Below are 16,860 nucleotides of genomic sequence, written 5' to 3' on the forward strand. Positions count from 1 at the left end.
AGCTCAGAACCTGCTGGAAGCTGTGTGAGTTAGCAAGCCACACCTCGTTGGGATTATAATGATGATGATGAAGATGGTTCCTGGTGCGGTGTCCCTGATTTGAAGAACTTAATGTTCTTTTAAAAAGTAAAATGAAGGCCTCAGAGTGACTAGGCTTGGGGCTCTTAGCTTTAGGTGCTTTATGCCCAGACTGTTTAATGTCTGTTAGATGTAGGTGAGTCACTTCTCTGTAACATATCTGTTCTACTTCACATGGGAGTTGAAAGGCTATAAAATAAAAAGCATAAAGCTCTGTGAAAAAAAATATTATATATATATATCAAATATATATTTATTATAAATTACAATATCGCAGTTAGACAAAAGAGAACAAAAACTTGCGGAGTTTACCTGGGGAAGGGAGAGGGTCTAGAGGGAGAGAAGAAGGAAAGGTGGACTTGCTCTGTTTCACCTTTTCTCAGAAGGACCTGAATTCTCTGTACTGATAAATTTTCATGTATTACTTATGTGATAAAATTAAGCAATATTTTAAAAAAGATTTTATTTATTTTTGTTTATTTGAAAGAAAAAGAGCCGGGGGGGGGGTGCACAGAGAGAGAATCTCAAGCAGACTCCAGGTGCTGAGCATCAAATGTGGGGCTTGATCTCATGACCCTCTGATCAGGATCATGACCTGAACCAAAATCAGGAGTTGGATGCTTAGCTGACTGAGCCACCCAGGCACCCCAAGCAGCATTTTTTTTTTTTAATTTTTTTTATTTATGATAGTCACACACACAGAGAGAGAGAGAGAGAGAGAGAGGCAGAGATACAGGCAGAGGGAGAAGCAGGCTCCATGCACCGGGAGCCCAATGTAGGATTCGATCCCGGGTCTCCAGGATCGCGCCCTGGGCCAAAGGCAGGCGCCAAACCGCTGCGCCACCCAGGGATCCCCCAAGCAGCATTTTTAAAGAAGAATTGGGGGATCCCTGGGTGGCGCAGCAGTTTGGCGCCTGCCTTTGGCCCAGGGCGCGATCCCGGAGACCCGGGATCGAATCCCATGTCGGGCTCCCAGTGCATGGAGCCTGCTTCTCCCTCTGCCTGTGTCTCTGCCTCTCTCTCTCTCTCTGTGTGTGACTATCATAAATAAATAAAAATTAAAAAAAAAAAAAGGAAGAATTGGGACAGAACTCAGCAGTTAATAGCAAAATGATAGTTGGCTTTCAGAGATGATACAAAGGTGCAATCAGTCATTCACACAGTGAGCTTGTGAGGTGCCAGGCACCAGAGCCTCAGGGATGAGCAAGCTTGGCAGTTGCTTACTTGACAGTGCTCCCATTGTGATGGAGAGACATGATCAACAGCTGAACCACAAGTCACTGTAGATGGCATTAAGTTTGGTAAAGGTGCTCTTAGGGAGGGTGTCTGGGGAGACCCACTGCACAGAAAGGCCTTCTTGGGGAGGTAAAGCCAAAGGCCCAAGATATGATCATCAGCCTTCTGGGCTTGCAGAGCCAGCTGGGAAGATGAGGGCACAGACTCAGGAGGAGGGTTCAGCATGTTCTAGAGAGAAGAAAACTCCCAGTACTGCCTAACCGAGAATGGTCTTCCAACGTTGATGAGGGGTAAGACTGGGTAAATTCCCAGACACTAGAGTGACAGGGCAGGAGGAGGTTGAACACTGTCAGAGGAGTTTCTTCCTGGGCCAGAGGGCCATGTTGAACTGCCTTCAGGGCCAGTCTGACCCTGAATGCAGTATATTTGGAAAACAAAAAAATACTCAGGATCTTTGAAAAATATATTGCAACTACCTTTTCCAGATGACTCTGTGAAGACATGCTGTCCTCCCCCAGCTGATTTCCAAACTGGCTTTCCATTCCATGTTCCATATTTTTCCCTTTCCTACTTTCCAGTGGTAAGGGATTAGTAAACCCTGCAATGCTTCTTTATTCCAGAGCATCATTTTTCATCCCAAGGGTTGCAAACACCTGCAAGGGTGACTCACGAGAGGAGAGGAGCCAAGGCTTTTGTCAGATGGGATCACATTGTTTCCACTCTCCCTGAAGGTACTGGAGCAGCCTGATCGTATTTTCTCCAGGATGCTGGTCTGTGTCTCTTTCTAACTATACTGTGTATGTACACAGGTGGGGAGAAGGAGAGAAGGGCCCGCCATTTGCATCCTTATAGCCTCTAAGGCTGCATTGCCGATGCAGAGCTCCCATCAGGATGTCCACTCCTGGGAGGATATGGGGCTCTTATACCAGGGCTACTGAGGGAATATTCAGTTAGCATTTTCTCTAAGGTCATTTTTTCATCCTAAGTCAGCTATTGCTTTACTCATCAAAGACCAGAGTCAGTCATGTTTTAATATAGAGCATGGTTTTGGGTTTGATGTCAAATATGCCTAGGCCCAAAGCCCAGCCACCTGAGGGATTCTGATACTCACCTGAGATCCTGTTGCTTGTTTCAGAAAGATTCACATTGTTGTGATAATAAATCCCAAGTTTCAATGGTTTTATAACCCAAGCATGTATTTCTTACTTGGAGTTTTGCAGGTTGGCTGGGCTGTGCTCCAGATGCCTTCTTACCTGGGGATGGAAGCAGAAAGAGAGATCCTCCATAGGATATGCTATTCTCATTGTGGAAGACAGGAGCACCAGAGGGCTAGGAGACTTTTGGTGTTGGAACTAGCATGCTGTCACTTCAGCCCAAAGTCCATGGTCCAAAATAATTCCCACTAGAGGAGAGAAGGATGAATATTTGCTTGACAATAATACAATTGCCACACTAAGCCAGGAACATGTCAGGTAAGAAGTGAACCAGAAGTGCAGGATTCAGTGAACCAATGGTGAGGATGATGAACCAGTATTGTTGCCAGCCCAAATTTGAATGTCAAGCCAGCTGGCCAGTGATCACACTGGCCCCAACAACGTTGGCCTCCATCCCAGTCTTAGTACCCTGAGCATCCCATGAGTCTCTATTTCCTTGTCTTTTCCAGACCCTCACCTCACTCTTCCAAGTGCCATGACACTTAACTTGTGCCCTGACAGCTGGTGGTGGCCCCCTCTTCCTTCCTTTTCTGTGATTTCCACCGGCCCTAGGTCCACACAATTTCCCACCATTCCAATCCATTCTGAGCTGTGATTCCTAGGCCCATTGTGAGTGTGTAGACAAGAATATGACAACAATAACCAACTTCTTTGTCCTTGAAAAAGCGTCTCAAACATAACCACTGAGCCCAAACTACCAAAATAAGTGAAAACGTAGTCCATAGTCATATGGTTATATCACCTGGCTATCTTTGGGTATAAGCTTATGCATTTAATACATTCTAGTTCTCAAATTATTTTTCAGTGATATTATTGTGGAGGTTAGGAGGGAGTATGGGGTAGGGACAAGAACTAGTTGGCAACCTAGCCTAACAAGAGATGGGAAATTTATAATAAGTGATGTTGTAAGGACTTTGAATATCACTTGCTCCACATCCCTTATTTTACAAATAAGAAAACTGAAGTACAGAGAAAAACTGTCTATAGTTAATTATGATCAGAAATCAAGCCTCCTGAATCTTGGGCCAGAGATCTTCCACTGAACCATAACAGAGTAGAAGAAATCTTTAGGCCACCAAATGTCCTAAATCCTAGAAAAGGCTATAAGTGGGCAGTTATATTAATTTAGTCTTAGACTGTGGAAAAATATATGAAATGGGGCCTGTGGCATCAATGAGAACATCAAAAGCAGTGGGTATTATCCAGGGGCAGGCAGCAGTTTGTCTCCTGCTAGTTTGTCCTTACATATAAAATACAGTCCTGCCTGTGAGCATTCATGATCTTGAAGGGACTGGTTTAAGGCATCAAGACTTCAACTGCTTTCTGAGGACCTTCCTCTCCTTGCTAATGATTATGAGGATGATGAGAATTAATGCCTGAGCCCAAATATTGATGATCGTGCTTTCCATGTTCATATAGCCATGGACTTGGGGAGTGGGTGATCCTCACAGTTTTCTTGTGTGGCAATGATATATCATCAGCAGCAATTTCTAAAGACACTCCTGTGACAAAGGATAGCAATCCAGTATGTGCAATAAATGGATACTCCTAGATTTTTAGTTCAATTATCAAATCATTATGATTAGCATGCGGTTCTTTGAAAAAAAAAAATTACCAGTATATTTTAGAATGAGCTGTCCCCTGTACAGGATTATTTGAGTTAGAGTCATGGTATCTGGAAGCCCTTCCATAGCAATATAAAAAAAAAAAAAAAAAAAAAAAAAAGGAAAAGAAGGAACAGAATGGATGAATGAATGTTAAAGATACAAGATGGATTTCAACAATATTCTCAAGAGGCATATAGTCTAGTGGAGGGGTAAATATGTCAAGTGACATCTGCTGAGACCAATGGATGCATGTGCCAATGCACAGGTGAAAGAGATCAATCTTCACGGGTAGATTGACTTGGAACATTCTGCCCTTCAACTGGCATTGACTCCCAACATTTTAATATTGATTATAAAGTGTTAATGTTCAGTAATGCACATTAGCCAGCAATCTATTTGTAGGAATTCTGTGAATCTTTTTGCAAATAGAGAATATTTATTTTATATGAACAAGTTAGCTCTGCATAAATCTATATTTTATTTTAGATTTTTTATATTTATATTTCATTACAGATTTTTAAATCTATATTATATTTTATTTTTCTGGCATGGCTTTAGATAGAAATAGTGGGGAGTGGCAGGAGGTGGGAGCACCAGTCTCTCAGACTGAGCACTTCAATGCATTAGTAATGCATGCAGAATCTAGCAATGGTTTACTGAACACTTACTTGATACTACACACTGTGCAGAACACTGAGGGGGCATAGTGCAGATGTCTTTGCCCACAACCAACTATTGTGAGCAATGTTTAATTGCTAGCATTGCACCCGTTTCACAGAGTTTTGAGTTTTTTTCTTTTTAAGATTTTATTTATTTATTCATGAGAGAGAGAGAGAGAGAGAGAGAGAGAGGCAGAGACACAGGCAGAGGGAGAAGCAGGCTCCATGCAGGGAGCCCGATGTGGGACTCGATCCCGGGTCTCCAGGATCATGACCTGAGCTGAAGGCAGACCGCTGCACCACCCAGGGATCCCAGTTTCACAGAATTTAACTAAGCAGACTATGAGTGGAGATGACTTCTAAATCAGCATCTGACCTGGGAAAGAAAGCCAGTATCTTGGCTCTTTTGATGGTCTGAGTCTTGAAAAAAAAAATATTCCCATTTTGGCTTGTCATGATTAACTTCCCTGAAGTCTTCCTTGCAAGGAAGCAAAGCAAAGCAAAATGAAATAAAGCTTAAAATTCCCTTTAAAAGTTTCTTATGTGAACCAGAAATCTGGGCTCTTCTGTAACTATGAGCATTGCCTTCCCATCCTGAGTGAGTCACGTCTGGGCCTGCAGTAACATCTGGGCCTGGCCCTCTGCAGTCGTAAAACACCTGGCGTTCCCACACTGGCCACTGTGAGGCCACAGCCAAAGTCTGTGGAGGTTCTGAGGCCCATACGCCAATGCAACGTTGAGGTTTTTAAACAGTGGTAAGAGACACATAACAGATTTTTTTTTTCATTTTAATCATAGCAAACAGAGGCATATTTGCTTAGCATTTTTGAGCTCTATTTTTTCTAGTTTATGATGGATCTTGTACTTTGAGCCCATCTGAGAGTCCCAGGACATTTTAAATCTCTAGGAAAGTTCCTAATAGCTATCTTATTACCCCAAGGACACTGCAGAGAGAGAGTCACTTTAGAAAGGCCCTTTAATTTCTTTCATTATATTTTAATGTTGATAAAATACCATCTTTACAATTTTTTTTTTTTTTTTTTTTTTTTTTTTTTTTAATTTTTTTTTTAATTTTTATTTATTTATGATAGTCACAGAGACAGAGAGAGAGAGAGAGAGAGGCAGAGACACAGGCAGAGGGAGAAGCAGGCTCCATGCACCGGGAGCCCGATGTGGGATTCGATCCGGGGTCTCCAGGATCGCGCCCTGGGCCAAAGGCAGGCTCCAAACCGCTGCGCCACCCAGGGATCCCCATCTTTACAATTTTTAAGTGTGCATTGGTATTAAGTACACTTACATTGTGTGGAGTTCAGAATGAATCACCCTGGAAGTGTCACTTCAGCATGCAGATTCTCTTGAAATGAAAACCATCAAGGATCAAAAGTCTTTTTTTTTTTTTTTTAAGATTTATTTATTTATTCATTCAGAGAGAGATGCAGAGACACAGGCAGAGGGAGAAGCAGGCTCCATGCAGGGAGCCTGATGTGGGACTCGATCCTGGGTCTCCAGGATCACACCCTGGGCTGCAGGTGGCGCTAAACCGCTGCACCACCGGGACTGCCCAAGGACCAAAAGTCTTAAGAAATTTCAACCTTCTCCCAAATTTCTAAAAAAATTTATTTGGAGTACCTGCTCCAGGATGGGAGCGATCACCATAGACAACTGCAGTATAATATGAATGAGGAATAGTAGACAGGGAGGATGAATTTTAGCAATCTATTTGTTAAAAATTTCTCTGTTTCTGAAAAGCCCAGCAAACATTTGTTTACCAAACATTTACCCCTTTTCATCTTCCTGCATATTGCTTTCTTTCCCTTGGAAATCCCAGACCCCAATTCCTTCTCCTTAGTTCAGGACAACATATATACCTCATTTTTGCCTGTGTTTGGAATTTCATGTTTTTGTTGATTTTCCTTACTTATGAAATTAAATGTTATCTTCTCCAGTTAATCTGTCATGTCAATTTAATTCTTAGGCCTGCCAGAAGAATTTGAAGGGTAGAATAGTTTTTCCTCCCCACATATGCAAACATCACCACCATCATCATTTCCAGAACTTTTCATCTTTCCAAACTAAGACTCTGCACCCATTAAACACTATCACCTGAATACTCTAACACCAACTAGCATTCTGCTCCCAGTTCCAGTGTGTTTTTTTTCCTCACACGAAGCAATTCTGACACCAACTGGGAAATTCCCCACTTCAGATGCCAATTACTTCAAGTCCAGGTTATCATCTGGACTTGTGACCAAATAATTCCTTGGACCCCTCCTCAGATTTGATTCATTTGCCAGAGCAGCTAACAGATCTCAGGAAAACATTTACTTACTAGATTGCCAATTTGTTATAAAAGGATATAATTTAGGAATGAGTCAGATGAAAGCGATGCATAGAGCAAGGTATGTGGGAAGGTTGTTGAGCTTCCATGCCCTCTCCAGGATTACCACTCTCCCCACATTGCCACATGTTCACCAACCCAGAACTTCTCTGAGCCAACTCCTTTTTTAGGTTTTCATGGAGACTACATTACATAAACACAGTTGATTAAATTACCTGCCATTGGTCATTGATTTAATCTCCAGCCTCACTCCCCTCCTGGAGGTCAGGGGGTGGAGCTAAAAGTTCCAACCCTCCAATCACATGGCTGGTTCTCCTGATAATCAGCCCTCAACTTTAGCTTTCGGATAGTTGCTTCATTAACATAACAAAAGACACCTTGATCCCTCTCTTTGCCTAGGAAATTCCACGGGTTAGGAGTTTTGTGGCATGAATTTAGAAGACAAATATATGTGTGTGTGTGTGTAAATCACAATATCACAATGATTTATAGAGGACCTTTCTTCCCCCAACCCCTGGCAACCACTGTTCTACTTTCTTTCTCTATAAATTGTATCTAGCTGTTGTGCCCAAGATTGCGAATCCGAGAAACCACCAAGGAGCCGACACGGATGCAAACACACGAGGGTTATTAGCAAGCTCGAGCCTGGGTCCAAGTATACCCAACACAGTGGAGCAGGGACTTGGACCCCGAAGTGGATTACAGCTGAGTTTTTTATAGGCTGGTCTAGGGGATTTCCAGAAGGGATGGAAGAATTAGGCTGGTCTAGGGGATTTTCTACCATGGGCGTGGGCTCTGTTTTCTTTCTGATATGGGATTCTCTGCTGAGGGCAATTCTGAGCTCTGTTGTCTTTCTGATATGGGATTACCTGCCGAGGACATTGAGGACATTCTGCAGTTTTTTCTGTAAAGTTCAGCTCTTATTCACAGGGGCCTAAGATGGCTGTACTTGTGCTAATGCTAAACTTTAGGTGGGATGGCCTTAATTTTTCTCGGCCTCCACACTAGCTACTCTAGGTACTTCATTTAAGTGGAATCATGAATATTTGTCTTTTTGTGATTGGGTTATTTCACTTAGCATAACAGCCTCAAATGTCCAGATTCTTGCATGAGTCAGAATTTCTTTCCTTTTTAAGACTGAATAATACTCTACTGTATATCTACTGTGTGTGTGTGCATATATATATATATACCACATTTTGTTTATCCATTCCATTTATTCATTGATGGGCATGCAGTTTTCTTTTACCTTTTGGCTATGATGAATGAGGCTTCTATGAACATGGGTATACAAAGCCTTGAATTTTTTTTTTTAAGATTTATTTATGTATTCATGAAGGATACACAGAGACAAGCAGAGACATAGAGGGAGAAGCAGGTTCCTCACGGGGAGCCCGATGTGGGACTCGATCCCTGGACCCGGGATCATGCACTGAGCCAAAGGCAGATGCTCAACTGCTGAGCCACCCAGGTATCCTAATCACGTCAAATGTTAAAGAATGAGCACCAATTCAGAAGAGAACAGAAAAGATGCTTTGGGGTGTGCTACTTAATTAATAGCTGACCTTAGCAAGAACCATTTTATCCCATTAATTATGGAGACAGATGCCAGACTGCAGAGGTTGAAAGAGGTTTGATGAGGACTGGAAACAGTGAGAAGTAGTGAACTTCTCTTTTGAGAAGTTTAAGGTGCACAAGGAGGAGAAAGCCAGGACCAGCCATATTGGAGACTGGGAGTCAGAGGAAACTAATGCTGTTTGAGGTTCCAAACATCATCTTGGTTACTCATCAAACAATCCTCTTATGATGGCTTCTGTTTCATTCATTTTCAAATGAAGAATCTGAGCATCAAAGGGGCTAAATAATCTGTTAAATAATCAAGATTAGAATCTAAGTCCCTCTGGCTCCAGAATACTGTGCCATATGCCTGGAGGAGCCAAACAAAGGTCATTTGTTTCAGGATGGGGAGATGAAAGATGATTATGGACTGCAGGGAGTAAGTCCTCTGTTGTATCCATTTTATGCACACCCTCTGGCTACCTCCTGTATTTACTCATTTGGTCTCCTAATATCCTGACTCCAACACCCCCTCAACCTCCCAGAACAGAAGTACATCAACTCTTCCACCTTTTCCCTGTGTCTCCCTCCCATCCCCGTTCTTTCCCAGTATATATTGCAGTCAACCTTCCTAACTACTTCCCTGCTGGCATCTTCTCTCCTGCCTCCCTGGCTTAGTCTTGCTTGCTTGACAAACCCATGGAGGTGAGTGGCTGGACAAAAATGTACACTTAATCATTACAGCAAGTCCCATGTGTACTTTTACAAGTGAAGAGCAATCATACCACTTCTCTCCTCCATTCACTCTCCTGCTCACCTAGGTGACTCTCACATCTCTTCCTCATACTCGCTTTTGGCTAAAGATCTTTCTTCCTATTCCACCAAGATTAAATTTAACAACATAGGTAACATCTGTGACCTTGATATGAGGACTTTCTATAGATTGCTGAGATTAAAGTTGAATCATGGTGAGTTTAAGAGAGAATGGAAGGAGAGGAATTGGAGATAGAAGGTACAGACAAATCTTCCCTGGAGGTGTGTGAAAAGGCCCCAAAAAAGGAGCAAAAGTTGGAAAGGGAAGAGGGATAAGGTAATTCATCTAAGTGCTGGCAATACAGTAGTGCATAAAACCCCAGTCCCTTATACCCTCTAACCCATAGAATCCTCACTCTTGGGCTCCCCCTAATCTTCCCAAAGGAGACCTTGGGATGAAGAGGTAAGAATTGGAAGGAAGATCTCCAGAAATAAGAGATTTCCTTCCCAACTAAAAGTGACACTCACTTCCACTCATTCCTTCACTAAAGGAAGGCTCCACAGTTGGATTCTGGATTATCCTGAAGGCCATCACTCAGTTAGATAAACCAGAGTCTGAAACAGTCTGTACTCTGCCACTGTGTTCCTTAGTTTATTTGGAGCATCATCTGTCTAGGCTGGTTCAAGCTCAAAGCTAGGTGTGGCTTTGATTTGTTTGGTTTTGGTGGACATTTGGTGGATGGGTACTTAAAATGAGATTTAGCCTTTAGCAATGAATATACTTTGCCATTCTACTCCCAAGGATGAATCAGGACTCAGGATTAACTATGACATCAAAAGCAATTCCAAACTTATTCTGCTATTCCCCAATACTTTGGGGAGAAGTATCAGGGTAAGAAAGGCATACTTTGTATAATAGATGATTTCCATCCATCACTCAAGGGACCATAGAGAAGCCCATGGGTGAAGGCAGCAGGAAATTGGGAGAGAAATAGGTGGGAACATGAGCAGAGGCCTTGGTGTCAGGTTAAGATGATGGGATTTAATTTTAAGGTAAGATAAGAGTGTAATACCATTTTAAGGAGGGAAGTACCATGATGAAAGCTTAGTTTATAAAGATTACTCTTAAGATACATCTTGGAAATGTTAAAGGACAAAGTGAGATGATCAGATTTTCCTTTTAGAAAGAATCATTTGTCTAAAAGGAGCTAAAGGAGGCCTAAAGGTATCTAAGGAGGGTATCAATGTAAGGTTTTAAGGAGAAGAGTGACAAGATGAAATACGCATTTTAAAAGAATCACTACTTTAAAGAAGCTTAAAAAAGATATAAATGGATAAGTAAGTGGGGACCAGAGGAAACGTGGAATCAGAGTAAGAGCTGAAGCCTTCACCATGTCTTCTATCCGCTTCATCTGCCAGGGCTGCAGGCAGCCCATGAGGCTGAGCCAGTCCACGGGGACCTTGGGCCTTGAGACCACCCAAAGACCTGCAGCTTCCACATTCACGTCAGCTCAGCAGGAGCCAAGAGAAACCCTGGTACGTGGCCCTACCTCCAAGGTGGAGATAGATACTGAAAAGCTGCCAGATGCCTCCTGCTCTACCCTCCCTGGAGATGGCAAGATGTTCGGGGACAGTCCTAAGAACTTCATCTTGCTTGGGAAGTTTGACTCTGCAAGAACACTCAGTAACATCCAGAACACTACCAGGGACATTTTTGACATCCTCACTGGTGAAAAATATGTGGATCACCCCCTATGTGAAGACTGTACTGACAAACTTTTAGAGGTGCTGGATACTCAACTCATTATTGTAGACTCTGAGAACGAGCACTACAAATATTGGAGGGGGAGAATATGTGAGGAGGAGATGAAGACACTGCAGGAGGAACTGGAGGGCCTGGAGCTGGAGGAGGCAAGGCTGGTCCAAGAGCTGAAGGAGGTGGAGAATAAACAAGAAAGAGTTGCAGAGGATCTTGAGGCAGCCCAGGCAGAGACTGAGATGCTGGAACAACAGGACAAGCAGTACTGGAAGGACTACAGTAACTTGAAATGGCAGCAACTGGAACTGCAGGATGAGCTGAAGAGCATGGAAAGGCAGCTGAGACATGCCCAAATCCAGTGGGGCAGGCTGAAGAAGACCAGTGTCTTCAGTGCCACCTTTGAGATCAGGTATGATGGCCCTGTGGGCATCATCAATAGCTTCAGATTGGGCTGCCTCCCCACTGTCCCTGTGAGCTGGAAGGAGATTAACATGGCTTGGGGACAGACAGCTTTGTTGCTCCTTGCCCTATCCAACAAGATTGGGCTGGAGTTTCGGAGGTATCAACTCATTCCCTGTGGAAACCGGTCCTATTTGAAGTCTTTAACAAATGACCCTGTTGAGCTGCCATTGTTCTGCATCATGAGGCAGAGCACTTGCTTGGACCTCAAGTTTGACCAGGCAATGATGGCTTTTTTGGACTGCATGCAACAGTTTAAGGAAGAGGCTGAGAAAGGAAAGTGGGGTCTTTGCCTACCCTGCAGGATTCATGTGAAGAATGGCCTAATGGAGGACTCTGGAAGCACTGGTGAGTTCTATTCCATCAGAACATACTTGAACACAGAGGAGCAGTGGACAAAGGCACTCAAGCTCATGCTTATAAATCTTAAGTGTAGTCTCACTTGGGTTTCTTTAAGATATCAAGAATGACTTCTATGAGGGAGAGGGGAGATTTTTTTTTACTTTAAAATATTTTATTTGTGAAAATACCAGAAGTTGTAAAATTGAGGGATATAACGTGTTATAACTCTAAAAATGAGTGGTGACTCCAGCATTAATTGCTGAGAGCAAACCAAAAGCCATTACTATCTTCCCCTGCATATTTTTGTCCTCTCTTCCTTGTACTTTCCTGTTCCCTTATTCCCCACCTGAACAAACATCCAAAATGTCAACAAAGACTGAATTACTAGATGATCAGATTAATAGTACAGAAAAAAGATCAAGAGATGCAGAGAAGAGCACTAGGGTGGGGCCAAGGGAAGAGGTGGTAAGGAGAAAGCTAGAGTCTTCATAAAAGTATTTGGGCCACTAATATATGTAGTAGGACTTTTGCGGGGAATATTCAAATATATTTATAAGTTTTTGTTGCCATATATTGTGTAAACCCTTTGCAGGGAATATTCAAATATATTTATAAGTTTTTGCTGCCATATATTGTGTAAACCCCTCCTTCATCCCTGAAAAGCTTTCAATAAATTTCTATATGTTCTTCAGTGATTTAAAGTGTGTCATATTGGGCTGTGCCATTATGTCGAGACTGACCTGGTGGGGTTGTGGCCAGAGGACTGGTAACATCTTGGCTGACAGGTTAATCCGATCATCAGTTGGGAGTCATCAGGTGAACTTTTAGGGAGAGCTGAAGACTTAAAAGGAGTCAGCAGGGGTGGGGGTGTCTGGGTGACTCAGTCGGTTAAGCTCTGCCTTTGGCCCAGGTCATAATCCTGGGCTCTTGGGATGAGTCCCAAGTTGGGCTCCCTGCTCAATGAGGAGTCTGCTTCTCCCTCTCCCTCTGCCGATCCTCCCACTTATACTCTTGCTAGCTTGCTCGCTTCCTTTCTCAAATCTTTAAAGGAGTCAGCTAGAGAACTTATTAAAAATGCAAATTGAATCATTTTTCAGCTGCTTCTCCATTGCTTTCAGGATAAAATTCAGCTCTGGGTCTCTGCATGTCTCCCTAGTTCTTCGTCACCTCAGAGTTCTTCCAGCACCTTATTCCAGAAGTCCAAACTTCCTCCATCCTTTGCCCAAGCTCTTCCTTATGTATATGGATCTAAGACACCAGGAGATTGGTTAAATAAAGGTCTAAGCCTATGATGGAATGCCATATAGGTATTAAGATGTTATAGAGGAATATTTAATTATATAATATTTAATGACAATGCTTATATATTAAGTACAAAGGTCAAGTTATAAAACATGAAAACTCAGAAAAGTAGAGAAAATCCAAAAACAATGTATCCTTTGAATGTAATGGTACTTCCATAAAAGTTTGTTTTAAACTCTCCCCTTGTGATTAGGAAAGAGACAGGATACTGCTTATCAGCATTTCTATTTGACATATATTGGTGATCCTAGCCAGTTCAATACATAAAAAATTAAAGAGGTAGAGACTAGAAAGGAAAAAATTGTTTTTATATGAAATAACTATAATAGTATCAAAATTAATCAACAGATAAATGATTATAATTAAATCAATCAAGAAATTCAGTAACCACAAAGTAAATACAAATACAAAAAAATGTATTTTTTATAAAGGCAACAATCAGGAAAAGAACTGTGGGCAGTGCCTGGGTGGCTCAGTTGAGTCTCTGACTTTTGACTTTGGCTCAGGTCAGGATTTCCAGGTTGTGAGACTGGGCCCCCAGCTAGGCTCTGTGCTCAGCAGGGGGTCTGCTTGAGATTCCCTCCTTCTGCCTCTCTGCTAATGTATGCTCTCTCTCTCAAATTAAAAGAAAAAAGAACTTTGAAAGGGTTCAAAATCATCAAATAGCTAAGAATATTCTGCAAAAGGCCCTTAGCATAGAAAACTATGTTATCAATTTTCCCTAGAGCAGGAGTTGGAAAATTTGTTTCTATAAAAGACAAAATATTTTAGGGTTTTTGATCATGTGATTCTGTTGCAACTACTCAATGGTAAGAACTACTCCTTCATGCTACTAAAGAGTAAAGCTAGCCACAGAAGATACATAAATAAATGGGCACAGCTGTGTTTTAGTGAGTAGATTCATCAAAATAGCAGGCTGGATTTGGCCCATGGGTCAGAGTTTGCTACCCCTCCATCTAGATGATAGCCCTTGTCAAGTCATGGACTATATCTCCTTTGCAGTGTATCTCTGTCTCCTCAGTGCCTGCCACTGGTAGACGATCAATGCATAGTTGAATGAATAAATCACTGAATTATACTGAGCAGTGAGATTATGGGAACTTTTATTTTCTTCTTTGTGGTTTATAAATATTCTCTGGTATGTATAGTCTTTCTTATAATAAAAGAAATTAAGGTATGTGACTAGACATCAAGTTAACCTGCTGTTGTGTTATTCTACCCCATTTTGTGACTATCCATCTCCATCCCCGCCCCCCACCTCTTGCCAAATTTCTCACACAGATACATATTTTTTATTGAAATCATTTGAATGGCAGACACTACTAGGCCAAGAGTTTAGACACCTTAAATAAAAGGTAAATTAGTTTAGTTTATTTTTCTTTTTTTTTTAAAGATTATTTATTTATTTATTCATGAGAGACACAGAGAGACAGAGGCAGAGACACAGCAGAGGGAGGAGCAGGCTGCATGCAGGGAGCCCAACATGGGACTTGATCCCTGGTCTCCAGCATCATGCCCTGGGCTGAAGGTGGCGCTAAACTGCTGAGCCACCAGGGCTGCCCTAGTTTCTTTTTCATTTTACATGTGTGTGGTAAGAACACTTAACATGAAATGTACCTTCTATTGGATTTTAAGTGTGTTGTATAACGTGGTTAACTATAGACACTGTTTTCCTGCCAGTGGCTAGAACTTAATCACTTGGCACAACTGAAACTATACCCACTGACTAGCAACTCTGTTTCCCCCTCCCCTTGCCCCTGGTAGCCACCATTGTACTCCTTGCTTTTATAGATCTGATTCTTTGATACCTCATAAAGATGGAATCATAACTGTGGAATTATAGGGGATTATTTGTCCTTCTGTGACTGACTTAGGTAAATCACTTTTAGAACAAGAAGTTCTAGTCTTCTCAAAGTGAGGTCTGGAACAGCCCCACCAGCATCACCTCAGAGCATGTAAGAAATGCAAACTTCCAGACCCATTGGGGCCTTTTTATTAATCACAATTTTTATTTTAATGGAGCAGGCATTTGGAATGAAGAGAAAGTAAAGGAAGGGAGAAAATCAGGGGCTCAGTATCAGGACTGGAACTCAGGGATGGAGCTTGCTGCTCAGGGAGAGAAGATGGAAAGTCAGAAAAGAGCACTGTCTTGGAAGGCCATCAATGCTATGCAAGGAGTTTAGATTTCTAGTCAGTGCAGAGCCACTTGACCACAGCAGACAAGTCCCTAGAAGTTACAAACTCACTTTTAGAAGCAATGTAGACTATAGAGGACTGACCATTGGTCAAGACAGCAATCTGGGAGTGGAGTATCCTCAAAACACCAGTCCTAGAGGAACCAATGGAAGGCATGGCAGGTGACAGTTACAGAATTAGTCAAATAGACAGGAGTGAAAAAGAGAAAAGAGGAAAAGGTTCCAGAAAGTCAAGAGAAGAAATACAATTAGGCAGTTAGGAAGTTTTTGCTGGTTTTGATGAGAGAATTGTCAGTAGTGAGAGTGGGATCCAGCTAGCAGTAGATAGAACAAAAGGGAAAGAAGTAGAGACAGTGAATACAGACAATTCTTTTGAGACCTCTGGCCATTTGGACAAGGACATAGATAAAGCAGGAATTTTGAAATTGGGACAAATCTGAGTTTATACAGTATAAAAGGGTGGACGTAGAAAAATAACAATAGTGTGTGCATGACATAAATTGATAATGTCAGACAAGAAAGTGTAAGTCTGTGAAGGAGGTTGGGAGGATTCTTCTTGGACAGAAAGAATTATGTCTCAGAGACTAGTGAGAAGGTGGGAGGAGGTACGGATATGGACCATTTGTTGCAGGGTGTGGATTGTTAACAGGATCTAGCTCAGGCACCTTTGAGATTGGTGGAAGGAGAATGCATGGTGGGATAAACTGGGATGGTGAGGGAAACTGTAAACCCAAGTTCCAAAGCTTTGAGTAAATGAGCGGGACTGTAGGCCATGGATGACAGGTGGAAGAAGGTGGGACATTTATTATGAGCAGGGACCATAAAGAAGACTGTAGGGATGCCCGGGTGGCTCAGCAGTTGAGAGTCTGTCTTTGGCTCAGTACGTGATCCTGGGGTTCTGGGATGGAGTCCTACACTGGGCTCCCTGTGAAGAGCCTACTTCTCCCTCTGCCTCTCTCTCTGTCTCTCATGAATAAATAAAATCTTAAAAAATAAAAAGGACTGTACTGTGCTTCAATACTAGAAGGAAGAATCTGGTATGTGAGAGGAGAGCTCCTAGAAGTTCTGGCATAGGGCCAGTGGCCCAGGGTGGACAGACAGGAGGCATGCCTGGATTGTCTGCCCTCAGGTTAATGGCCAGTGGAGGTCGAGGTTTCCACTGGGGTCTGGGGTATCAGAGTTTTGCTCACACCTTCTTTGCTCCATTGCTCTAATTAATGAGAAGGTGGTCTGGGACCTCTGATTAGAACTTACTAGAGAGTGAGGAGGGTCACTGAGTCCTGGATACTTACCACCAACCAGACAGTTGACATTTAGAGCCCTGGGGCTTTGTAGAAAGGAGTCAGAGGTTTGATGCCACT

At 42.3% G+C, this 16,860-nt stretch overlaps 1 protein-coding gene across 14 annotated transcripts in view; it reads left to right on the forward strand.

The window, feature by feature from the left end:
* Positions 1-1,371: 1,371 nt before the first annotated feature.
* The window catches only part of BECN2 (beclin 2), a 157,593-nt gene continuing 142,104 nt past the window's right edge, over positions 1,372-16,860 (forward strand). For 6 of the 14 annotated variants that reach the window (XR_004817655.2, XR_004817656.2, XR_004817657.2 and 3 more), the window contains exons 1-3: positions 1,372-1,604; positions 1,935-2,045; positions 2,527-2,786. Coding sequence is in view for 6 of the 14 variants with exons in the window: in XM_025430524.3 (XP_025286309.1) it covers positions 10,877-12,130 (1,254 nt within the window). In the remaining 8 variants the exon portion in view is untranslated. Of the gene's footprint in view, positions 1,605-1,934; positions 2,046-2,526; positions 2,787-10,861; positions 13,099-13,120; positions 13,319-16,860 lie in introns of those variants that run through there. The other 8 variants (XR_004817654.2, XM_025430530.3, XR_003129253.3 and 5 more) reach the window with 7 other exon arrangements.

The sequence above is a fragment of the Canis lupus genome, chromosome 7 (assembly GCF_003254725.2).
Source record: "Canis lupus dingo isolate Sandy chromosome 7, ASM325472v2, whole genome shotgun sequence".
NCBI classification, from domain to species: domain Eukaryota; kingdom Metazoa; phylum Chordata; class Mammalia; order Carnivora; family Canidae; genus Canis; species Canis lupus.